This window comes from Ptychodera flava, chromosome 18, assembly GCF_041260155.1.
Source record: "Ptychodera flava strain L36383 chromosome 18, AS_Pfla_20210202, whole genome shotgun sequence".
Lineage (NCBI taxonomy): Eukaryota > Metazoa > Hemichordata > Enteropneusta > Ptychoderidae > Ptychodera > Ptychodera flava.
Window position 1 is genome coordinate 31,593,775 of NC_091945.1, and position 27,111 is coordinate 31,620,885.

The 27,111-nt window shown below is 37.4% G+C and overlaps 1 protein-coding gene across 1 annotated transcript; it reads left to right on the forward strand.

Moving 5' to 3' along the window:
• Positions 1–123: 123 nt before the first annotated feature.
• Positions 124–25,627, forward strand: LOC139117392 (sodium-coupled monocarboxylate transporter 2-like). The gene is made up of 14 exons (XM_070680477.1): positions 124–277; positions 4,623–4,975; positions 12,382–12,447; positions 12,913–13,032; positions 13,640–13,794; positions 14,152–14,292; positions 18,227–18,356; positions 18,995–19,083; positions 20,236–20,354; positions 20,934–21,088; positions 21,726–21,961; positions 22,716–22,819; positions 23,171–23,286; positions 24,571–25,627. Exons 2-14 carry the CDS (start codon positions 4,628–4,630, stop codon positions 24,781–24,783), a joined length of 1,992 nt encoding a protein of 663 aa, XP_070536578.1. The 5' UTR covers positions 124–277; positions 4,623–4,627; the 3' UTR covers positions 24,784–25,627.
• Positions 25,628–27,111: the final 1,484 nt, after the last annotated feature.

Here is a 27,111-nt window from a genome sequence, read left to right on the forward strand (position 1 = left end):
GGCCGCCTTATGGGTGCATCGACCTCTCATTTTAACTGAACAAGCAATAGCGTTCACGTAAGTTGGCCATATTCGGTGCATAAACTCTTTCAATGGTTATAGGGGAGACCTTTCTTTTGTGGTCAACGCTTCGCTAACCGCGTTCCTAGTGCAGTATATAACCAGGGTAAGACCTTCAGTCTAACAGCGCTGGCGCACACTACACAAGGGAGAGAGTTGCGTGACAATACGGCAAATTCAGACTGTTTTCTGACAGCAGCACTGAAAGAGCTGCCTGGTAAGTTAAATCCATTAGTTCTTTAAATTTACTCCGTAAAAATAAGCAAAGATTTACCAAGGTAACCGTTGTAGACGACTGTGTACCTTGCGTTTTGTCGCCAATGATTTCAAACTAGTTGACGGTTCTACAGAATGAACACTATTCTTCCTTGTCCTGTTTATCCGTCGGCCATGACGAATTCAAAGGGGACTCAATGAAATGTTTTTCTCTATATACGTCTCTAGGATTTTCGAAGGAGGAAGGTCTTCTATGACCTCACGTATACGATGTCAGAAAAGATGTAAACATGAGTGCCCGTGTCGCATTGCTATTTGAACAAAAACTCCCCTGAGTTTTCATGGAACCTTAGCGAAACATGTATTTGTATAAATACCTTCTAATGTGATTTAACATTTTCTTCCGGAGTACACGAACAACAGTGTTAATTGAAAGACAGTTGTTGGCATTTTCGTTCTGCTAAAACCGACCTGAATTCGAAAGAAAAGCTTTTACGGAAGGCTAAAACACATCGTCATAAAACACAGGCGATTGTTATTTGTGCTTAAAAGAGATGCATATGGTATTCATATTCAGTGCACACGTTTATAGTTGAGAAGAGAGACCTTAATTTCGATAAATCTTTTCCATCGTTATAGCCACATAATACTCGACAACGACTTTGCAATACGCCCTTATACAGCACGCTTCTTTCGAGGAGAGAAGAATAGAATCCATTTTCATTGAAATGGCCACTGTCCTTGAATTTAGGGTCAAATTTATTCAGCGGGTCACGGTCTGCAGAATAACTATGCTTTCTTGTTAGGTACCCTGAAGATCTGAGGTCACAACTGTATTATATTTAACCTTCGCTCAGCAAGGTATAATGCAACCTAGATATTGCAGTAACGCTGGACAATCGGGTCTTGCAGTAAAGGTGACCTATGCCTTACTGGGAAGCCTGTCACTACCTTTTCTTCGATATATACCAGAAAAAATAATTAGAAATGTGAGACGTTCGAATGCCGATGATGTTTTTAATTCGCTAGACGAGTTCATGATTGATTTTCGGGTCAGTCCGGGATACTAGGAATAGCACTGCAGTATTACGGGATAAACTTCCAGCACGCGAGGAATTAAGGGAGCGTTCAGTTATTATGGCCGGGGGTGGGCCGGCAAATTCTTCTTGCGCATCAATCAAAATAAGTGAACCCCCCTACCATTGTACCAAAAAATTGATGAACCCCCCTTTCAAGATGACAAAAATTTCATGACCCCCCCCCCACATTGCTTGAGTTAATTAGCTGCACACACAAACACCTCAGAGGTATGGAGCGATAGAATCCCCCAAAAAAGAGCTTAGATTTTTTCAAATGACCTTCCTTACAAACTCAAAAGGTGTTAATGCTCAGATTTCCCATTCTGACTTGCTATAATTTTGAAATTACCCCTCAAAGGGGTTGGACAGAAATTACTGGTGGATCGCAATATTTTTGCGCAAGCGTGTGTGTACATATTTTGATATTTGGATTTAATTAAAAATCAGCTGTTGATAATGTTGATTCACTATACATGGTATACATATATTTTCTCATACATGTATGAGGAACCTATGTAATACTTTCTCAATGCAAAACTATATCTATGCATTTATAGATATTTGATACTTTACATAAATGTACTTAAATGAAATGGGGATGTTACAACTGGCATGTGGACAAAAAGTTTGACCATAGAATTTCACCAAAAATGTTCATCCACTATACATGGGAGTCAATGATAAAATTGTGAATAATTTTTTTCCAATGAAAAACTTGGTATACTTGTGCATATACAGACGTTCAATAATTAACATAATTGTACTTGATTAGAATATGATGGTTAAAGGTGCATATTATGTGTACAAGAAATCTGATTATGGAATTTCACTGAAAATGTTCATCCACTATACATGGGAGTCTATGAGGAAAGTATGAATAATTTTTTCCAATACAAAAATAGGTAAACCCATGTATTTATGTACTCTCGATTATTGATATCAATGTACTTGATTAGATTATGGTGGTAACAAATGGATGTGTTCGCCAGAAATTGGATTTTGGAATTATACCAAAATGTAGATTCACTGTACATGGGAGTCTATGAGGAAAATATGAATAATTTTTTTCCAAAACAAAACAATCAAAATCTGTGTATTTATAGACATTTGATAATTCATTTCAAAGTACTTAGTTAGCCTAGAATGATTAAAGGTTGATATGTGTGCAAGAAATTAGATTTTGGAATTTCACCAAAGTGCTGATTCACCATACACTGGAGTCTATGAGAAAACTAAGAATAATTTTTTTACAATGCTAAACTAAATTAATTTGTGCTTTTATAGGTGTTTGATAATTGATACAAATGTACTTGATTCAAATAGGGTATTTAAAAGTTCAGATGTGGACAACAATTATGATATTGGAATTTCACCTAAAAGTATTATTTAACTTTTCATGGTACTAGTAGTCTCAGTACAGGTAACTGTTAAATAATTTCCCTGACAAAACTTGCTATATCTCTAATATGTAAGTAATAGGAATTGTTCATTGCCCTCAGTGCAGTGAGCTTGATTTACAATAAGACAAGCCTCAGAGTTGTTAAGTCAAGATGTTCATGTGACAGATAATTATACTTTTGTTCAGATTTACAGGTGAATAACTTCAGAGAATGAAATCATGCAACGAATCATTTTTATCTCCCAGAATATTTCTGAACACTGAAACTGCTTTTTGACGGGACGGATACTTATGAAAATTAAGTGACCCCCCTCTGAGCTGTTTGAAAAATACATGACCCCTCCTTTGCAGTTTTCAAATTTGAGGTGACCCCCCTGGATTTTGCCGGCCCACCCCCATCCATAATAACTGAACGCTCCCTTAGTCTGTGTACAGTGATTTGTGTTCGTCCACCATGTTTCCCTCCATTGTGGTGAAGAGTAACGAGTCTGGTGCTGAAGCACAAAACCCAAAAAATTCGGCCTCACAGTGGTTCTCTGTGGTTTCTGTATCTTCAAAGCGTACTGAATCAGGATCTGCATGATGCCACCCTGGCGCCCTTGGGCATTTTAATATATTCAAGATGGCTGCCAAGATTGGCGCCAAAACATGTAAATGGTAATATCTCAGCTCCATGTAGACTGTAAAGCCCAGTCGTATGCGGGCGCTCCGTACCTCCGCCCCGGGGGCGGAGGTACGGTGTGCCCGGACACGACTGGGCCTTACAGTGAGATGCTATGAAAGCGATTTTAATGTCATTTGCTAGATAAACAAGTGCAACTCTTAATTTGGATGACTGCCAAAACGACCTCCAAAACAGGTAAAATGTCATATCTCAGCTAGATAAGTATCATTCTTGTCAAAACAGAATAATACAATTCATGTAAATTGATGGTTTGACAATTTATATTAGTTGAAATGTGACTTCCATAACCTCTGAAACAGACCCAAAGACATACAACCTTGTATCGAAGATGCTGGATAAATTCAGATATGGTGTAATGTTTTAGGAAACCATTATATGCGGCAATGCGGGATAAAATCCCTCCATTTGAAGTAAGATTTTCCAGCTCATAAAACAAGAAAAACTCTGCGACCAATAAAAGCTGACCAAACACACAATATAGGTCTCAAGAATGTTTGGTTGGTTAAGATGCGACTCAATTTTTTTGTGGAATCCATTTGTGTGGCCATCTTTTATATTGGGTGGCCAATTTGGCTTTAAGTGAAATATTTTACATTTTATATAACGAAAGAAACTAATCCTTCAGCCTTAAACGCCTGATGTATTAGTCTCTAGCATGCAATTTCAGCTGAGATATACATGTACCTTGGTGACTTTAACATAAAGTTTCATTTTAATATAGTTTAAGCATATCGTTTATATCGTTTATCAAAAGATTAATATCATCCGATTATGGAACGATATCATCATAAAAATTACCACGAATCCCTGAAAATTTTACAGAAATTACAAGTTTTCAAAGCAGGTCTACGCAGTTGCTGCAATTTTCTACTTGCCAGGATTCAATAGGAAAAGCTTTTTGTCTTGGTTTTAGAATGACATTAGAGTTTACCTCATGGTAAGCTTATAGCCTGCCGTTAAAGGTTTATGTCTGTCGGATGCAAACAAGTGATTGTATTGAGACAAATGACAAATTTACGAAGAATATGACTCTGTTCATAAAGAGTATACCCTAATAATGATAACTATCGTGACAAATTAACAATTTTTAACTTTGACGACAATTACAATAGTCGTTAAAACTTTAAATAAAGATGTGATTCTTATTTACTGACATTATATTTATATCGTATATTTTGTAAAGGTACAATGGATTTGCCAGTACAACATGGGCTATCTATTTTTGATTACGTCATCCTCTCAGTCGTCTTGGCGCTCAGCTCTTGCATTGGTATTTATTATGGATGTACTGGAGATAAACAGAGCACTACTAATGAATATCTACTGGCAAATCGTAAAATGCACTTTCTCCCGGTCGCCGCGTCCATGATGGCCAGCACCACGTCAGCCATAGCTACTATCGGAACTGGAGCCGAAGTGTATATGTACACAAGCGTAGTTTGGTGGGTTAGTGTAGGATTTGTCATAGTAAATGTAACGGTAGCCCACCTCTACCTGCCGTTGTTTTACGATTTAGGAATAACTAGTATATACGAGGTGAGCAGAGATATTCTTGTACAACAGATCACTGTGTGATTTTAAACAGTCGTACACCAGACAACTATTATAATCGTTGCCAATCGTAGTATGAATACTCAGTTTTGAACAATACAGTAATTATTATTACGGCTTCTAACGACAAACTAGACTGACATTCAATTACAGAAACCTTGTAGTGTATCATTGTGGATGGTTTTGAACGAAAGTGAAATATATCAACAAATTGCAAAAGGACCATCTAGATAAATGCATTACAAAGCATTGGATATTGAAGTAGTCTGCAACACATTTGTTTGTGGTGAAGGCCGTATACAGGAATGTATATGTATACGTGTATGCTTCGTTGGTACCAGGCGCCAAATGTAAAAAAATTAATTTACACAATCAAGCTTTTTAGAGATAGAAAAGATGGAAAATGTATATATAGAGAGAAATTATATATATATATATATATATATATATATATATATATATATATATATATACGCATATAGGGTATGCATTATACATGTAGAATACATACATACATACATGCATAAATACGTACATACTACATACATACATACATACATACATACATACGTATGTGCACACATACATTCGCAAAAACATGCATAAAACACACACACTATACATACATATAAACAAACACAGATACATACATGCATACATACATACATACATACATACATACATACATACATACATACATTACATAAATACATAGAGCCTGGACTTGGATAAATTTACATTCAGCCTCGCTTTCGACATACAGTTGAAAACGAGGTTGAATGTACATTTTTTCAACTGTGAGCTTGTCTCGAAAATATTTACATTCAGCCTCGCTTTCGACATACAGTTGAAAACGAGGTTGAATGTACATTTTTTCAACTGTGAGCTTGTCTCGAAAATATTTACATTCAGCCTCGCTTTCGACATACAGTTGAAAACGAGGTTGAATGTACATTTTTTCAACTGTAAGCGTATGTCTCGAAAATATTTACATTCAACCTCGTTTTCACTTTGCAACATACAGCTGTAAAATTTTATATACACGTAATACCAACTGCAAAACTTTATATACAGTCTCGTTAACGTTTTCACATAGATGGGACTCGAAATTTATTTTCACATAGATGGGACTTGGAAATTTACACGCTGGGAAGTTTTATACATAGACTCGGTGGGAAAATTTTTACATACAGCTAGCTGGGAAGTTTTATACACAGACTCGGTGCGAAAATTTTACATACAGCTAGCTGGGAAGTTTATACACAGACTCGGTGGGAAAATTTTACATACAGCCAGCTGGGAAGTTTTATACACAGACTCGGTGCGAAAATTTTACATACAGCTAGCTGGGAAGTTTTATACACAGACTCGGTTGGAAAATTTTACATACAGCCAGCTAGGAAGTTTTATACACAGACTCGGCGGGAAAATTTTACATACAGCTAGCTGGGAAGTTTTATACACAGACTCCGTGGGAAACTTTTACATACAGACTCGTCTTGGATTGAGTGTAATACCTGGTGATCATAAAGCGTGATTGAACTCTGCCCGGTATCGTACGCGGCTAGACCCTGGCAAGACGAAAGCCAATACACGCATAGTGCTGGCGCTTGTGCTATTCACGTGCATTTGAACTTTCCGGTTTATTTTGATCTAGTAAGGTAGCCACAACAATAATCGTGGTATTGCTATCAGGTGAGATCACCACTGATCTGGGCTGCTCGCAGCCTAGCCCTGTGTACATGTCTGTGAGTTCCCGGCGTTATACGGCCTGGAACACACAGAGACCTGTACGCAGGGCTACTCGTCAACCATACAACGGCGTCAACCATACAAAGATCGTTCACTGAGACCGCGCTGAAGTCCGTCAGCTGTGCAACGAACTTTCGCGGTCTACACAGTTACGAGAATAAAGACAAAAATTTAACACTGAAATCTTGGTGCAATAAACCCATGCACAATGATGGATGAAGATAAATTTGAGTAAAAAGACAGCAATGCTTGGTCTTGGACTTTCTTCGGGCTCGGGGCATTTGACACTGACAGAAGGAGCATGGGGCATGGAGCTAAGGGACTAGTCAGTTGCTTCAGCCAGAGGGGCGGTGGATTCATTGGGTCACCCTGTTTTTGACTTTGGTGATGGGGGGCACCATGTTTTTGAAATGCCCAATAGGGGGGGTCAGTGTGTTTTTCAAGTTCAACGAGGGCTCATAATTGCATAAAATGCATTGTGCCAGCCTCAAATTTCAGCATTGAGTTGCATTTTAGGGCGCCCTTCGGGCACGTTACTTTAACAATAATAAGACATATTTTTAGACCCCTGTCCTAGTGCAAAACTTTATATATTTGACATATATATATTTGAGATATCTGTATGTTTAAAATTTTTCGGCGCACCCTTGGGCGCATTTCTGTAAAAATATCAAACATATTTTTCAGCATGCCCTTCATATGAAAAGCATGGCAAGTTCCTGATACTTTCTGTTTTCTCTATAAGAAGCAAGATGCACTATAATTTCAATCACATTTTCCTTACAATAGTTTCTGGACATCTGCTTATGCATAAGAGAGTTGGAATACACACAACGCATTCAAAATACTGTACTCAAACTTTAGAATTGACACTTTTAAGTTCATATCTTACAACTGACATGACACCAATTTCATTAAAACACAGAATGACTGATTGTTGAAAATATACTCCCGAAAATATATATATATATATATATATATATATATATATATATATATATATATATATATATATATGTATATATATATACTGAATTATTCAATTTATATTCCACCTTTTGTTAACCTTTGTTTCACACTGGGGGGTCACCCTGTTTTCGAAAGCTGGAAGGGGGGTTCAGCCACTTTTTGACGTCGGCAAAAAATAATCCACCGCCCCCTAAGCCAAAGACACTGACCAGTCCCTAATACAACGGTTGTGTTTACGAGAATTAGAAATGATCAGACACTCAAAACACCAGTATAAAATCAGCGACGCTCAACCGACAGAGTATATGAGATTCATGAAGACGGCATGGAGGTCGCAAGAGATCTCTTTCTACCTTCATGCCATGTTCAATGAATCTCATATACTCTATCGGCTGAGTGTCGCTGATTGACTGGTGAATTGGAATGTCTGATCGTTTCTAATTCTCGTAAACACAACCAAGCACCATGCTCTGTGTACTGCCATTCTCCTTGCGTCGAATGCCCCGAGGAAAGTCCAAGAATTGCTGTCTTGTTGCACAAATTTGCCTTCATCCGTCATAGTGCCTGGGTTTATTGCACCAAAATTTCCGAATTAAATTTTTGTCTTTATTCTCTTAACTCTGTAGACCGCGAAAGTAGGTTGCACAGCCGACTGCAGTGACCTGCAGTGAACGAGCACTGTGTGGTCGACGTCTAGCGCATGTCCTTTCTTCTACCACGGTCCCGTGTACCGGACCCGGATGCGCTATTTTGCGGGTTGCGGGCTGCGGGCTGCGGGTTGCGGGCTGCGGGCTGCGGGTTGCGGGCATGAAAAAATGTGTGATTTTTGGTATCATTTTCGCTAGTAGATAGAATAAATGCTAAAATAGTATCTAGATGTATTTGTTTATGGAATAAAAGCCGTGAACTTCTTGAATAATGCCGTTATTTTAGCTTACATCTGGTAAAGCACCACCAACGTCAGAATAGTCCATTTCCCATCCAACATTCGCCGTTGCACAGCGCACTGCCGATCGAAGCTTTCGAAATGATATGACTGAACACGGATGAGTAATAATATGAACACAAGACAGATTTCACAACAACTCGCTATATTAACTTTTTATGTAATGATTAGGACGGATAGTTTAAAAGTAAGTTTCGGATCGTTGACAGCACAGATGAACTGGGAGATGAACTTCGGTTCGTTGAAACTCGACACGCCTAATAATTTGTTACTTTTTCATAGAATGCCATGCCCTTCTCACACTTCAGATTAGTTCAACCGCCGATAAAAGCACAATTTTCAGAATCGTTTTCAATGCCGTTTAAAATTATTTTATTGTGGTGAACACGATAATAGTCCTAGGTAACTTTTCATAGTCACGCTGGATCAAATGCATATGGAGCGACTATCATGCTGCAGGTGCAAGTTATAGAATATGTTCATGATATTAGGAGATACACAATTATTGAGAGCTGCAGAACACAAACTCATCCAAAAATATTCCTATTAGATCGATTCCTGAAATAAGTCAACGCACCGACGTGTTTTTCCCGCTGAAATTATCGCGTAAAATGTTAGCAGAATGTCGTTCTCTGTGGTCGTGACCTCGGTTGAACCGAAACGGCAAAGTAAGCTAAGTCCATTGTCGTACGTCTTTTTCTTTTTAAAGATTTCATGAAAAATACACGGCATTTAAATACACAACACTTCTACGCTTTTTGAAGTCAAATCTTTCCTTACACATTGCATTAAAGTAGGCATTGTTTAATTTTCTGTATGTGTTGCCCTAGAACCGAATTGTGAATAGATGCATTACAAAGAATTTACTTCCTATGGCCTGATACTAGAAATGTAACAATTTTCATTCCGCGATAAGTGGCGACATTTCCGAGGCGCGAATTTATTTTGTCAGTCTGGTATTATTTCTCACTCACATCCATGGCAAGAAAGAAAAGTGATTTCAGATCCCAAATTATTTGTGATGGCCAGGCAGCTCGGAACAAATAAATTGGTCCTCGGAATCGCCGCTTTTAGTTTAGCAGATTTTGATTTTTTTCAGAAACATGACGTATTTTCACCCCACTTGGTATGGTCTGTTATAGCATCTTTAGTCCAAAAAATCAATTTTACAGCATATATGTTTTCAACAGCCTTCAAATGTACAGTATTATGTTAAAATACACAATATGGAATATGTTGTGTTTCATTAATTTTAACCATCTTGACCTGATGTTGAAAATATGGACTTGGCGGGAAAAGGGATACTGTACGATAGACCTGATCATGATTATTGATAATAGACACCTTCTAAAGGTTTTATTTCTTATATACTAAATGCCATATTACATATATTAGAAATCTAGCCATAATTCTAAAAACCCGCAGCCCGCAGCCCGCAACCCGCAGCCCGCAGCCCGCAACCCGCAGCCCGCACTTTAGCAGATACCGGTGGAGGGACTGTGCTTCTACGAACAGCCAAGATCAGTGGTGATCTCTCGTGATAGCAAAACCACGGTCATTGTTGTCGCTAGCAAAAAATAAACCGGAAAGTTCAAATGCACTTGAATGGCATAAGCGCTAGCACTATGCTAGCTCTTCATGGCAGGGCTGTGTGTTACCGGCGTTATATACGGCCTCCCATAGTGGCTCTTGTGGTGGGAGGCCGTATAACGCTGGTAACACACAGCCCTACCATGTAGAGCTAGCACTATGTATGTATCAGCTTTAGTCTTGCCAGGATCTAGCCGCAAAAAGGCAGCCCACAGCGGCCGGGCTGTGCGCGGTCTTTTCCTAACGTGTTGCTGTGAAGCAGCAGCCGCTACAGACCAGCGCTGCAAAGGAAACAGGTCAGAAAAGCCAGCCCACGCGCACGGCATATGGGCTACAATAATTGCACCTAGCCTGGATCATTCTTAGCTCCATGGCCCTGCGTACGATACTGTGTTTTCCCAGCGCGGCGCGAGAGGCCTACCGCCTCCCGTCCAGCACCTTCAACGCCGGGAACGCACAGCATCGTTTTGCGGTTGTATTAGTCAGCCAGAACAAGTTCATATATATAATTTTGCGGCTGTATCAGTAAGTTAGAGCGAGGTCCTATGTGTATAAAATTTTGCAGCTCTATCAGTAAGTCCGGACGAGGTCCTATGTGTATAAAATTTTGCAGCTCTATCAGTAAGTCAGGACGAGGTTCTATGTATATAAAATTTTGCAGCTCTATCAGTAAGTCAGGACGAGGTCCTATGTGTATAAAATTTTGCAGCTCTATCAGTAAGTCAGGACGAGGTTCTATGTATATAAAATTTTGCAGCTCTATCAGTAAGTCAGGACGAGGTTCTATGTATATAAAATTTTGCAGCTCTATCAGTAAGTCAGGACGAGGTTCTATGTATATAAATTTTGCAGCTCTATCAGTAAGTCAGGACGAGGTTCTATGTATATAAAATTTTGCAGCTTTATCAGTAAGTCAGGACGAGGTTCTATGTATGTAAAATTTTGCAGCTCTATCAGTAAGTCAGAACGAGGTTCTACGTATATAAAATTTTGCAGCTTTATCAGTAAGTCAGAACGAGGTTCTATGTATATAAAATTTTGCAGCTCTATCATAAGTCAGAACGAGGTTCTATGTATGTAAAATTTTGCAGCTGTATCAGTAAGTCAGAACGAGGTCCAGCTGTATCAGTAAGTCAGAACGAGGTTCTATGTATATAAATGTTTTCGCGTCGAGGCTCGACCCCTGTCCAGGCTCTATAGTCTGTGTATGTATGTATGTATGTATGTATGTATGTATGTATGTATGTATGTATGTATGTATTTATGTATGTATGTATGTATGTATGTATGTATGTATGTATGTATGTATGTATGTATGTATGTATGTATGTATGTATGTATGTATGTATGTATATGTATGTATGTATGTATGTATTCTACATGTATGAATGAATACGCTATATGCGTGCGCGTATTTTTTACTATGTATATGTATGCATACGCAAACGTGTGGGGCAATGTATCTGTATGTACGTATGTGTATACACACGCACACACACACACATATATATATATATATATATATATATATATATATATATATATATATATATAATTCCTCTCTATATATACATTTTCCATCTTTTCTATCTCTAAAAAAAGCTTGATTGTGTAAATTAATTTTTTTACATTTGGCGCCTGGTATACGTGTATGCTTCGTTGGTACACACATACCACAGTCGCCTGTTTTCTAAAATTCCACTCTGCGCCCACGCTCCCCATTAACGTGTGTATATACACCTGAGAAAAACTTCTCAGGCATATATACACCCGTATATGAGGAGCGTAAGAGTAGAGCGGAATTTTAGAAAACACGCGACTGAGTACATTCAGGCTTGAGCATGCATGCATGCATGCATGCATACGTATGCATGGATGCTGGGTTTCTCTCTCTCTCTCTCTCTCTCTCTCTCTCTCTCTCTCTCTCTCTCTCTCTCTCTCTCTCTCTCTCTCAATATTATGTAACTTGAGTCTCTTGGTTTGCATTGTACATACTAATGAATGAAAACGGTTTATTTAGCTGGTCGAAAGTTGTATAATCAGCGTTTATATGTACTTTATCGCAAAGTTCTGTCCACAAAGTTGTGCAAAAAATGTCATGCACCAACGTTAAGAAATTTTCCTTTGTCTTTAGTACATGGAGTTACGATTTTCCCGACCGGTTCGCCTTCTGTCTACTGCAATCTATTTAGTCTACAAGGTTAGTCTACGCTATGTTGAAATTTAGTGTTTTAATAGTCACTGAGCACTTTATCTAAATAAAGGTACAAGCTCCTCCCCCAGCTCCCACGGAGGTAATTGTTATATTATTTTATGCATTTCCTGTCGTCAATATTTTACCTTATATCTCCAGTTTAGTTTCGAAGTGCGGATCATTGGAAATTGGTAGTGAATACAGTATGCACCTCGGAGACAGATAATATTTAAACTTGGCATTCTTCGTTGAAACATATTGCACACAGCTTTACAGTCTAAACAAGGAGGTTTTTTTCAATACTTCATGCACCTATAGGTCAAGTGGAGCTTTCTTGGACCTACAATGCATTTATGATAGAATACGTTCTAATGCATGAATATTCATTCTTGTGAGGGCCTCCCTGAGAGACACAACTTCGAGAATCTTCAAATGTCCAACTTCTTATACATTTTTTTTCACCAATATCAGGTACTATATCTTGCCGTTGTAATATACGCGCCTGGCTTGGCTTTGAACGCCGCCACTGGACTAAGTATTTGGACTTCAACTCTGACAGTTGGGTTGGTGTGTACGTTTTACACCACCTTGGTAGGTATAAAAAGTATTGACCATCTGTTCTATTTGGTAGTCTTGATGTCATGTAAATAAAACGTGGCTGTCATTTAAACAATGTAGGTACTGCTTTACCACGAACAGGACCGAAATTAGTTTAACGTTAACATCACCATTATGACTGTTGAAAGATTTATCTTTTTAATAAGCAAATTGCTATTTTGAATCTATTTTGTGGTGCTAGCATTTCTCTGACAGCAATATGACAAAACGGTCAATTATAAAATACACTGCACAAACTTAGAATTAACGACCACTTTGATAATAGGTGAACAATAGTGAATACCACTCCAAAGTTAACACTGCACTCTGCACCCAAGTGATTTAACTTGTTGTAGTGGTAGAAGTAACAGCGCGGTACATATAAACCTAGATGTATATTTTGTGGTCTAAATCTTTGAGCAGCAAACCGGACGAAATTGAAGGGGTTATAGTTATGTAAGTTTTAAAAAAATATTCTAATTTCATAATTATTAATGTATTTCGCTTCGACAATACATTTCTTATCGACCTGTGAATTTAATTGATCGATGCATTACTAACACACGCCTTCAACTCGAGATTTATAACTTTTATACTGAAGGGAGGTATGAAGGCTGTAATATGGACGGATGTCATTCAAATGGTTCTGATGTATGTTGGGGTTCTATCTGTAATCATTAAAGGGTCCGTCATGCTTGGAGGACTTGGCAACGTCTGGAAAATCGCCGATGAGGGCGGCAGAATAGTCTATGCTGAGTAAGGAAATTTCCTTGTATAATTCTTATCATTCCTTCATAGTATGTACATCAGCCAGATACATAGTCTATAGATATTCAAACTCATTCACGTCACTCCAGAAGCTATAAAGTTGACCTGCTTGTAGATTGTGAACAGAGGAACACGCGCGCGCACACACCCCCAAACGCCCACAAACACACACACAAACGCATGATAGAAGGATTGGTCAATTCTGCATAAGACAAATTCTTCTTGTTTTTACCAGCTTGCTTACTCAAGTTTTCACATTAGAGTTTTGTGACATTGTCACAGTTTATGCCTATAGCTTTATTTGACTAAAGGTTAGACTTGTTGACGTCATTCTCTGTGTTTCAGTTTCGATATCGACCCAAGAACACGTAATACGGTTTGGTCGCTGACCATCGGCCTTGCATTCAATTTCATATCGCCGGCGGGAGCAAGTCAGCAAATGGCACAGCGATTTAACAGTTGTTCGAGAGCCAAAGAAGGAATTAAGTGAGTAAGCATAATCAAACCTGACACCTTGTGATGATATTAAACAAAAATTTGCGAAATTGAGTTCTTTAATCCATTCATTTTGCTGAACTTTGCCCAAGTCTGTGCAGGGATGGCATTGAATAAATGAGTTAAAATTCACACACAGGTCACGGATCATGTTGTTTCGGACGAAGCAATTGTATAGTGAGAAGCGCTGGATTTTCCCAAATTCTAAGGCTTATTTTTGTCATGATATAACTAAATAATAATAACAATCGACGAAATGAATTTTGTGTGAGGTATATAGTCTTTTTAACGTGCGAGGAGTGGCTGGTTGCGTTAAAAGTTGTGAGATCGAAGACGGCTATGGTATCGTACTCACAACAGAGAAATTTAGGCATGACAGCATGTAGCACAATACAAAGACAACGGTTTGCTGTTTATGCACATATACGATAAGTGACTTGAACAACTTAGATTATTATCTTCATAAAATAGGTTATTGAAGCGACTTGTTCGCAAGACTTATAAAGTGCGTCTGCCAGAAACACTGTAAGAGGTGACAACAATAGTATTTCCAACGACTGGGACGCTGTAGACTCTGACCACGGACCTCCGAGTTTTCTTAGGGTATATAATTAAACAATGAATTGACAAGCGAAAGCTATTTCGAGAGAAGCGCTCACGCAATACTCTTGCCTTACGAAATTTAGGTTAAAATATCTCCATGCTCGCATTATTATTATTATTATTATTATTATTATTACAAGTTCAGGGGCTATAAGTATTATATAGAAATCTAATAACAGTTCATTGGGAATTCTGGAAAAGAGGTGTTCGAATGCAGGCCCATCATGGCAGTCGTGGGCGCGCATAAAACAAGGCACAGAGACTGTGGAGAGTCTATGCCAGTGTATTTGCTGCAAATATACCTTCACGCATGCGCACTCGTTTGCCAGTGTAGTCTGCCAATATGAGCATGCGCAATTGAGTTTACCTGCGCGTGAATGTGTAGTCTGTAACAGACACTACGTCTCTTGCTATAATCTTGTCGTTGAGCTTTACATGTTGACAGAAACTGGAATTACTGCTGAGAATACTTTTCAGGACATCACAAGTGAGTCCCTAAGGTAACAAGTAGGACGTTTAGGAAATCCTTTCAGAAAGTTTACGCCGCCTGTGGCCATTTTGTGGAGTATAAGCTTATACGTACCTGGAGTGACGTTATACAGTATTTCTGCTGTACATATTGCTAGATAATATGCGATGGAATTTTGCGTTTCACGTCGTTCAATCAGTCAGATGGAAATGCTGGCCTTCTCCAAACTTTGAAAAAATCAGGGCTCAATCAGACTTTGGAATGCTAACTCTTGTATAACAATGACGTAATTTAATGAGAAGACATTTGTATTCGAGCTCAGCAACATTTTTTGCTTTGAGAGCTCTCATCATGGGGGATTCACTGAAACAGTGAGTATTCAACAACTTTTTTCTATGTCCATGTAGCACTTGTGCAAAAATAAGCGAGTCCACAGGCCTTAATTTGGCGAATCAATAAAGGCGTTTTTCACCAAGCTGAAAGGTTGAAAGATGCGTCCGTCACTTTGGGACGAGCTAGATGAATGCAGTCAAACCCAGCTGGGCATAGAAATTTGCCATAGTATGACTTTGTTCTGGAGACGACCGGCCGTGCGGTGGAACTTTGCAACAAAGTTTCCATATCTGAACTGACGTACTTGAATGACAGGCACAGGAAACGATGGCCAATAAAAATGCATTCTCGTTGCATTTTGATAATGCACTACATGGTCATAATTTTACTTTAGTTAAACAATCAGAAATAATTTGTCTTCATTATTCTTCCGGAATGAGGCAAAGAAATCAAAATAAATTATTATAAAATGAACATTATTATACGTCGTTAATTACAATACGGATAGTTTTCAATCGGATTCGAACCCAAAACATACGGCATCAGTCGCCTAGCTGAGAGGCCACAGACAGAACCACTCGGCTAAATCTCCACTCCCAAAAAAGAGTGGTTCAATAGCCGGCTAAGTTGTTACATTTTTCTGACTGAGACCGCTCAACACGTTGTAGAGTTCGTGAAGCACTCACACACGCATGCTCACTATCATACATCGCACATACACACTTTATCGAAGCGAAGAAACGAATTTCATCGCTTTAACTGGGCGAACGATAACCTCGGGGACAATTCTGTCCACCAGCAGTGTTACCAACCCATAAATCCATAATATAAATAAGTACCAGTGAATTTTGTTTTAAATAAAACAAAAAAACTGTGCGCTACTGTTACTGCTTCTGATAAATAATGGTACTTTTGTGATAAGGGGAATCGGGTTCATTAAATTAATTTGAGATACAAGTAGAATTAATTTTAGCATACAAAATTAATTTGAATGCATAAAATTGATTCGATGAATGCATAATAAGTTGGCACTATACTCTATAACAGTTATTTGTGATGACTGCATGAAACAAAGTTAAAAATGCTTTAAAAATTATTTCTGTTCTACATAAAATTAATTCAAACACACTAAAATAAACGGAAAACAATTTTGACAAGAATGGCCCCAATGTACATTATCTTTATTATTCTTCCTAGAATGAAGGAAAAGAAATTACAATTATTATTATTATTATAGAACAAACGTTAAAAGTTGTTACTTAGAAATCCATAAAATAAATAAAAAACAGTGAATTATGTTTTAACATAGACCCTCTCAAGGGTCTATTGTTTTAATTAAAAAAGGCTGTGGTTCCCAAATAGGTTACCATGGCAACATAAAACAAAAATGAACATGGAGTTCATGCTGTGAGAAATACATTTAGGAGAGCATTTGCATAGTTACTGGGATTACTTTTAATGGGACTTTGAAAAAAAATTGAAATTCTAAAACGCAAATAGGTTACTATGGAAACACAGGGCAGTAAAAATGGATATCATCTTTTGTCTTTCTAACTTAAAATAACCCTTTGGTATAATATTTCTGTTGATTAATGGATTTTTACACTGGATATTTGGTCTCTCTAACCTAAAATATCCCTTTGATATTACACATTCTGTTGATTACTGGATTTTAGGTGGAATCTTTGAAAAACTGGTAATTTTCCTCCTGAATGGTTGCCATGGAAACATCTCACATTAAAATGAGTGTGATTTTTTTGTGTGTGCTAACCAGAAAAACCCTTATTATCAATTTTTTACATCAATCAATAGTTCTTAAATAGGAATTAGGGAAAAAGTAACATTTTCAATCCCAAACTGGTTACCATGGCAACTCCAAACATTTATGTAAGTGTGGTTTTTTGTGTTGTCTGACCCGAACTCCCCCACTAGATAATTTTCATAACAATCAAAGTAACTTTTCATGGGATATTAGAAGAACTGATGGAAACATGGGGCAGTGAAATCGATATCATATTTGGTCTTTTTGACCCAAAATACCCTTATGGTGAAATTTTCATGGAAATTGAATCTATTATTATTCGCGTTTTTATTTCTATATAATACTTATATTAATTATTATTCAAAGTGACCTGGTATAGAAAGCTTTTTGTCTTCCTATTGTACCATGTTCTAGAATGTCTATCAATGAGTACCTTAGCATAACTGTAACCACAGACAGCTTGGAAACCTATCTAGCTATCATTGTTAGTTTTGTTTTACAATAAAACATAATGGATCTCATTGTGTGGTTTTTTTTTGAAAAATAAAGGTTATATAAACTCAAACCATACACGTTGTCATCTCTTTTTCTCCCTACTTGTTCAGTGTCTGGCATAAAGACATTTGTTCAACAAACAACGAAAATACAGCTTGACTTCCCAGTGAATTGACCCTCAAAATTACAGAAAATTAAAATTGTCGTTAAGCTAGTGCCTATATAGGTCAATAACCAGTCTTGTCATTTTTTTAAATCTCCAGAGCGATGTATTGCTGCGTCGTATTCCTTTTACTGATGGGAGGCTGTGGAAGTTTATCCGGAGTTGTTGTGTTTGCAGTATATGCATACTGCGATCCACTGCGTAAGGGTTTTATATCGAAGCCAGACCAGGTAAAAGACATCGATCTACAGTCAGCGTACTTTTGTAACGTTTTGCCAATGCGTGCAACAGCTTAGGAATATATTTTATAAAGACTGTCCGATTTTTATTCAGTTAAGGTAGTATGCGCCTCGAAATTGAAACTAAACAACTTTTTCTAAAACTTTCCTCAGGGCACCTTTCATTCAGGCTCTTTCAAAATCAACCTTATGAATAATTATTGTGGTGAAGACGTTCCATCGACCATTTTCATACAAAACAAAGAAAGGGCCACTTGTAGATACCTTCATATTTCGTCACAATGCGGGTATTCCTAACCATGCAATGAAAGATGCAAGGCATATGAGTATTCCACGTTGAAGAAATTCCAACAAATACAATAAAATATGAATAAAAAATGAAGCCTGTATAGAACTTTGCGTAACCTGTTCAGTCTTTAAATTTATCGAACCACTTTTCTCTTTCTTCTTTTTTAACGGGATATTGTATTCAAATTTAACTTTGTTTGCCACCTTTTGAATACTGGTTAGTTCTAAGGCCGCGAATTACAACAACTTTGTGAGCACAAATATCCATACCTACAGACTACTTACCTTTGTATTTTGTTAACTTGGTTTCTACATTTGTCCAATGTCTTTCTGAAATGTAGTTGCTGCCCTACTTCGTTGTGGAAAATCTTGGCAATGTTCCTGGTCTACCTGGACTGTTTATTGCGTCGACATTCAGTGCCGCCCTTAGGTGAGCGCGAAGTCATTTATAATGTGTTATTGTTTTCCTGGCTCGGTAAAAATTAGCTGGTATTTTTGATATACAATTAAGGTTTTATCAACTTTCGTCAAATCAATCCAGATATATATCCGTAATTAGAAAAGTTTATCAAATATGCAAATTAGCAAGTAACTTTCATTTCATCCCTTAATATCCTTTACGGCTGATATATCCTAGTGTGTTCAACATTTGTATCAAATCTCATCAAATTGTGTGGAGCCGTTCTGCATGTATATCCGTTGATTCGAAAATCATCAATTATATAAATGGAAAAAAATTTGCAAGCCACACCCACTTTCCATTTTTAGAAGAATCCAAGTAGCAGATTTCATTCTAATACTATCAGCGGTTCTTTAGATATCGCGCCAGCAGATAGACACACATAGACAGACATGCAGAAAGGGACAGACATATGTCAGACATTATATCATACCAGTATATTGGTGGCGCAAATGCAGTGATCTGATTGGTCGAGACGCGAAAATAACTGTGGTATATTCGCGATATACCACGGTTGGCACATGCGTGAGCTCCCGTTCCATGCCAGAATTTCAATATACTGTTGTGATATAATAGCAATAAATCATACCCAGCTACGGTATATCACTCGATTTTGACCAGTTCACTTCATATATGCACTCGCTATCGCTCGTGCATATATGTCGTGAACTGGTCAAAATCTCGTGGTATACCATCGCTGGGTGTGATTTATTGCTTAATTAGCTCACGTGTATGAACACGCGAGCCAAAAGGAAACCAACAAGATGTCGATTTCACTTGCTGTCATAACTTAAGGAGTAAATTTTTCTGAGTGCGTTAACTGAGAGAAACTACAGTATGTGGGGTTGGGGTAGGCACAATAATGTATACCTAGCTAGTTTAGAACCTCTCCGTTGTTTCGTTTACGATACTTAACGAGCAATGAAATCATTAAAGGTTCTATACTGATTCCAAGCCAAATGAGCTCAAAGCTTTTATTTTATTTAATCTTCATGCAGTGATCCTTCACTGCTTACACAACCATTCGGACGATTTCCAGTGTTTTCTTTTAACTTTGTAACATTAACTGAGCAGTTCTGGTATAATGACACCCTATAAACCAATATTATCTCAACGTTTCAGCACTTTGTCTTCTGGACTGAATTCTATGGCTGCTGTGATCCACGAAGATTTCATAAAACCATGGAGATGCTGTCATAAAATTTCAGACAAAACATCAACTATAATTTTGAAAGTACTATGTGAGTATCATATATTGCACCCTTCACTTTTAAATAAATCGTACCACCAGCATAAAGTGCACACCTATGAAAGGTGCAGTTTCCGTTTAAGTACTGTGAGGGACTGTGGTTTAGTGCATATCTTCAAAATGTACCTTTCCTTACCTAAGCCAAAGTCTGCCAGGAGCCTGGATCCTAAATAGTTGGTAAAATGTCAACGATGCAGACATCATTTTCATTCAGTCTACAGTAATGACAATATGCGGACAATCACCACTATTTCCCAGAGTAGTTTTGTAAACTGAAACAACACTTTTCAGCAGAGTGGACATTTTTAAAGTACATTACCGCCCTGTGCTTCGTTTTAAAAAACGCTAAGCCAACCCTCGCAGTTGTCCAAGTTCTTTTATGCTGGCCCAGTCCCGGTCATAATGCTGGCCCAGTCCCCGGTCATAATAACTGAACTCTACTTAGTTTTGAATACTGGTTTTCTTCATCGCTAACAGAGTCTCTTATTAGACAAAAATGTCAATGTCGTGAACAGTGGTTTGGGGTTAGAATCATTTTTATACATATGCATACAATGACTTTGATTTGCAGCAACCCTGCTTGGTGGCCTGGCTATTGTGTTTGTATTCGTCGTTTCTCAGTTTGGCATGATAATGCAAGTGTCTCTGAGCTTGGCTGGAATCCTTCTCGGGCCTGTGTTTGGTGTCTTCACACTCGGAATCTTCTTTCCATGCGCCAACTCATTCGTAAGTTGTTGTCATGTAGATTTGTGTGCATGATTATTCTCCACAATTGCTCCCTATCACTGAAAGATTATATCCTATTATTAGGTATTTTCAATGTTGTCGGTCATATTTGTAATATCTTGATAGATGTTTGGCGCGAGGTTTACTTTTAGCAAAGCACTTATACTTGGTTTAAGTTGGCGATTCTGTGAAAAAACTCATTGTAGCAAGTTATTACAGATTTGTGTTATTACTTTTGATATAAGACGCTTTGACCGGGATGACCGTAATCTCGGACCGCAATCGTAGGCCATCCTCACAGAGTTGTGGTGTGGCATGGCGTGGAATGAGTGGCGTCTGAATATGATTAGGATGAGTGTACTAGATCAGATTCGGCTGCGAATCTCGTGACAACGCTACTAAATTGCAATAACTCTCCCACATAGCATTAACAAAGAACGTTTTTATTTATAAATTGCACCAAGTCCACAAAGCACTCCAAAATCCGCGAAATATTAGTATGTATTTTTCTGGTTGTAAGCTAATGGTAGCATATTATTAACAGAGTTTCGTGTCCTTCACGAAATTCGTCCAAGACTATGATAAAAGTGTATTCAAATCAAGACAGATTGTATAACAATGATTTTTCTTTTTTAAGGGGGCCTTCTTTGGTTTGCTGAGCGGCATTGGGATGGGCGCAACTTTAAGTGCAGGTTCCTTCATATATAAAACAAGGCAGGCTCCTCTCCCCACCTCTATCGATGGCTGCCCCGTGTTCACCAGTACAGGAACAAATATAACCTCAGGAGTTGGAGTCAATTACACATTTTTAGAATTAACAACGATGACGCCGATGAACGACACCGTTTCCCCTTTCGAATCTCCGAGTGAAGGGTAGGTATAGTCGTCATATTCCAACGGCAGAGTAGGTGGATGTTTCGTTTAAACTGCTCATACACCTGAAAATTACAGTAGTGTAAAAACTCCGTAATCTATCATTAGGACACTGACCGTTTTCATGCAGTTCAGGTAAAAATGAACTGTGATTTATTCTACACCGCGTCGCTGACAGCGGAGCTAATAAAAAGTCTTGCCTGGGTAACCCTACCCTGTACATAAAAGTACCCTTATAGAAGGCGGAGGAACGGGCTGTCACTGAAGCCATGCCAGTAGATATATTAACCATGACATACTTCATATAATACGTTCTTTTCGTAGATATTAATATCATATAGAATATTTTTAAAGGTAGAATGCGCCTAGGAACAGAAATTTGAACTCTCTTTTTTTACAATATTTTTCTGGTCTACCGCGTATGTGGACTCAATTTGAAGCTCTCGGAATAAAAAAATAAAATTTTCATTGTCTTATGTACGTGAAAATCGAAAATTAAAATTTCGAAAATGTAGTTTTCTCCCAAAGAGTAAACCCAGGGATGTCGGTCGTTTTGAATTTTAAATATTTGTTAATTTAATGTAATTCGTCATTCAGGTACCAAAGTTTACCCAGTAATCCCCGGTTTTTACACTCGGTTTTGCAAGAGATAATAGGTTGAAAGCTTCGTTGAGGAAAGTTTGGGCAAAAATTTAAGTCTTTCACTTTCGCGACTCCTCTATTACCCTAACCTGGAACAATTTTATTTTCTCAGGCCTGAATGGTTCATACAGTTTGTTAGTATGTCGTATCTATGGTATGGTTTGGTGGAAATCATCACTGTTGTGATCATTGGTGTTCTTGTCAGCTTTCTCACAGGTATGAAAATTACTCTCAATACAACCACAAAATGCTCTCTTTTGACAACAAACTATTCAAGTGCGTAGATATTCTATCTATGAAATTATACTTTTACTAGCGTCGCATTGACTGATGTTTCGTGACCACATACTTGTAAAATTACTTCTGCACACAAAGGTATCTGGAACATTTCTTTATATAAGATACAGAATATAATAAATTCATGAGTACTAATCAAAAATGCACTGTATACACCACTAAACCTTAAAGAAGATATTTGAGAGTCGTTGGTGAACTTGACAAAGCAAGGCTATCTCCTGTGGTTTCTCCTGTGACCTTTAAACTTACAAGTGATTTTTACTTTCACAGGGTACAGAAAACCAAAGGATGTTGACGCTCGTTTGCTTTCCCCATTGTATCGTAAATGCCGTTGCTGTCTCCCGGAGTGCTGCTGTCCACCATTATACGAAAAGGCTGAAAAATCGGTGAATTTTACATTGTTGTATTTACGCAAACAAAATTTTAAAAACTTACCAACATTCAGCAGGGAATGTTTTGGGAGTATTGGACTTTCAGTTCTTTTATGCTGTTTATAGTTCCGAAGTTGTTTATTAAGGTAGCAAGAGCTAGCTTTGAAAGGGAAAAATTGTCACTCTAAATCGAATAGAAAAGGTTCACAAGCGTGAACATTTTTGAGCTAGAAGAACAAATCATCTAAAAGTTACTGATACTCGAAATTCACAACGGTGACTTTTATCTCAAAGTAAACCCTGGTGGGAGAAAGTAAAGTTTCTGTTTTTAAAAATAAATACTAACGAGAAAACCACGATTAATTCCACAAGCCCTAAATGAGTCCACACTGTACCGGTGAAAGTATTAGAAAAACCGAACAGTCCGACTAACGTTGAGGCACATTCCACGTTTGAGCGGAATATTAAATTGAAAGTACGGCAATTTCTTCAGCTGATTAAATGATTTAGTAGAGAGCGAATGCTGTGAAATATACGACACTTACACTGGCAGATCAAGTTTAGCACGTGAGCCGCACTCAAAAGGGACATTTTGGATGGCAAAGCATGAAGTCATTGACACATTTTGCAATTTTACGCAAAATTAAAAACGTCAAGCCATGTGAACAGCGGTTTTTATGAGTTTTGTAACGGCGGCATTTTAGATACTATGCACATAGAACAAAAAGTCAACCACGCCAAAGAAGTTGTATTTTTTCAAAACTTATATATACACAGATGCATAAGCTGGACCAACGACAGTTTCTAGACGTCGACTTTGTACTTGTAATTTTAAATATTTGGACCCTACGTCCTACTCTTGCACTAAAATAATGCAAACTTTTTCATATGGTTATGGGTCGTATTGTAAACAAAAATGGCTAGTATTGCATCATCATGCACTGTCTGCCTGCTTACTTAATTAAAAGACTTTCTATGAGCATGTCTTTGATACAGATGAATGATGTGGTCGTACATTGTGATATACCGACGTCCTCAAGTTTTAGTTTGTACCGTACAGGATTCGATAATAATGCTTTTGCACAAACCTACCGTGTCCGACAGACATACAGTTAGACCGTGACGGTATTTTGTCATCTTCGCTTGCCAAGGTCTTTTGTCTGGGCAGCTGAATGCTCCTCGAAACCAGAGTGCGAAGTAACGGACCCGTATTTTGTATACACCACGGTTATGTAGAGAAATTACAAGGTCTAAAATGTGTCTGTAATTTGGAGAATTGGTCTTTTTGTTTTCTTTTAGGAATATGAAATTTCTGCAAATATTGTGAAGGTTTACGAAGATGATGATTCTACTATACAATCAGCCGATGAGAGTGAGGAGGGTTCACCAGCAAGTGAGAGAAAACGAGAACAAGTTCACGCTAATGATGAAGATTCTGTCAAGAAACGAGAGATGAATGATAAATATGATACTATAGAACTGAAGAACCTGGAGAAGTGGGAAGCTATCTGAGAATATCGCAAAAGAGCATTGCAGTTTTTATGGGTATATAAAGCTTTTAATGACTTAGTCTAACAATATCAAGACTGATCCGTGTTTTGTTATGGGCGGTAACCCTGTATTACTGAGTTTCCCTTGGCGTATTTATGCAATCATAGTAAAGGATCAATAACCAGATATGAACTGAAAATGCTCACGTTTCATTATGTATTACATTTGTGCAAATTTGAACCTTTGCCACATGTTTACAACTTCATTGAAAGTGTTATGATCAACATAATGAACAATATTCACTACAGATCAATTCTAAAGGTCATTAATTATTCAAATATGTAATTAGCTGAAATAAAAATGATTAATTTCTTTGGGTAGTGTCATTGTATTACCACTTAATGTAGCACGTGTAATTGCCTTTGGCCAAGTCCTTCAAGCTATATATGCCAAACTGTGAAGGCTTATTAGATATGCAAATTATAAATTAGCTGACATGAAAATGCGAAATGACTTTCACTATTGTTATAACCTGGTATAATCATCAATGTACATAGCACGTTTTGCCAACTGTGATCAAGTAAATCCCAGTAGATATACCTAATTAGGAAAGTTCATTAAATATGCAAATTAGAAATTGACTGAAATATTGTCATTAAATACGCACATTAGGAATTGGCTGAAATAAAAATTTTAAATGACCTTCAATAATGTTGTATCATAGTATCTTTAATGTACGTAACAAGTTTCGTCAACTTTGGTCTAGTCAATACAGATAAATATCCCTAATTAAGAAAGTTCATCAAGTATGCAAATTATAAATTGGCTGAAGTAAAAATGCTTAACTACTTTCAATTATGTTGTATTACAGTATCTTAAATATATGTAGCAAGATTCATCAACTTTGGTCAAATCAATTCAGATATATATAACTAGTTAGGAAGTTCATTAAATATGTTAATAAGGAATTGGCTGCAGTAAAGTGCCTAATAACTTTCAATAATGTTATATCATAGAATTAGCAAGTTTCATTTATTTTGGTCAAATCGGTTCAAATATAAATCCCTAATTTCAAAAGTTTAATATGCAAATTGGGAGTTGGATGAAGTAAAAATGCTTTCTGACTTTCAAGAATATCGTATCATAGTATCTTCAATATATGTAGCAAGTTTCATCAACTTTGGTCTAGTCAATTCAGATATATATCCCTAATTACAAAAGTTCATTAAATATGCAAATTAGCAATTATCTTTCATGTCAACCTTTAACATCTTTCATGGCTGATACATTTTGGTGTGATCAACATTTGTAGCAAATCTCATCAGATTGTTCACTCATTCTCAATGTATGTCTGTTTTTTTCTAACATCATTAATTATGCAAATGAGCAAAAAGTAAGCCACACCCGCCAAAAACTATTCAGTTCTTGCCATTTGCAAACTGAATCTATGTACCAGATTTGATTCTGATCTGATGAGCAGTTTTTGAAATATTTACCACACAGACAAACAGACACACAGACAGATAGGCAGACCTACATTGCTGTGACATATGCTGACATGTAAACACGTGAGCAAAAAATTGAACTGGGGTTCCTAAACCATCCACCAATCTTCCAAAACCATGGCCAAAACACCGCTAGTTGTGGAAACATTGTTTTTATATTAGCATCAAGCCGCAAATGTTATATTTCTTATAACTTCAAAAAATATAACATGAATTCTGCTATGGAATCTGTAGAACACAATGTATCCTTTTTATTCCAGAGTAGAATCATTGTTACATTTTTAAGAGATCATGTGCTATATTGACATGGCACTGCTATTTTTACATCTCAGCCAATCAGATAACTGTAATTGTGTCATGAATATACTAGTATGATATGATACCTTGTATATACCAGTATGATAGTAGCCTCTCCCCTTTAAAGGTGCCCTTCTCAATTCCTGGTTCTAGCATTAGCAAATGTGTCAACAGCCTATTAACAGTTTGTCATTGTTTTGTTTTCCATTGAATATTTTATCAAGGAAATAATATTTATATTAGATAAATCTGATAATTGAGTGGGGGCTTTAAGTATTTGATAATCTTGCAGGGTAATATGGGCTCTGATGATTATACCATAGAACATGCACCTTCATTCTTTCAAAGGTCAGACAGGGTGTAATTACTTGCAAACCCACTGACTGCATTATTGTGTGCTTTCTTACAAACATTTCACCATGCGCGTACCAGTCTTACAGTTCAAAGAAAGTGAATTATACATGTATGGAGCCTTCATGTGTTCCTATAGTCTGTGGAACCCAAGAGGAACAGTATAGTTGCATTTCCTTCAACTTTATTCTCCGCA

What these genes read in the sequence shown, in the direction of transcription:
- LOC139117392 (XM_070680477.1), top strand. Translation starts at nt 4,628, where the DNA reads ATGGATTTGCCAGTACAACATGGGCTATCTATTTTTGATTACGTCATC. An exon ending in CAATCTATTTAGTCTACAAG is followed by an intron (nt 12,448 to 12,912) that starts GTTAGTCTACGC and finishes CACCAATATCAG; the next exon opens with GTACTATATCTTGCCGTTGT. An exon ending in GTACGTTTTACACCACCTTG is followed by an intron (nt 13,033 to 13,639) that starts GTAGGTATAAAA and finishes TTTATACTGAAG; the next exon opens with GGAGGTATGAAGGCTGTAAT.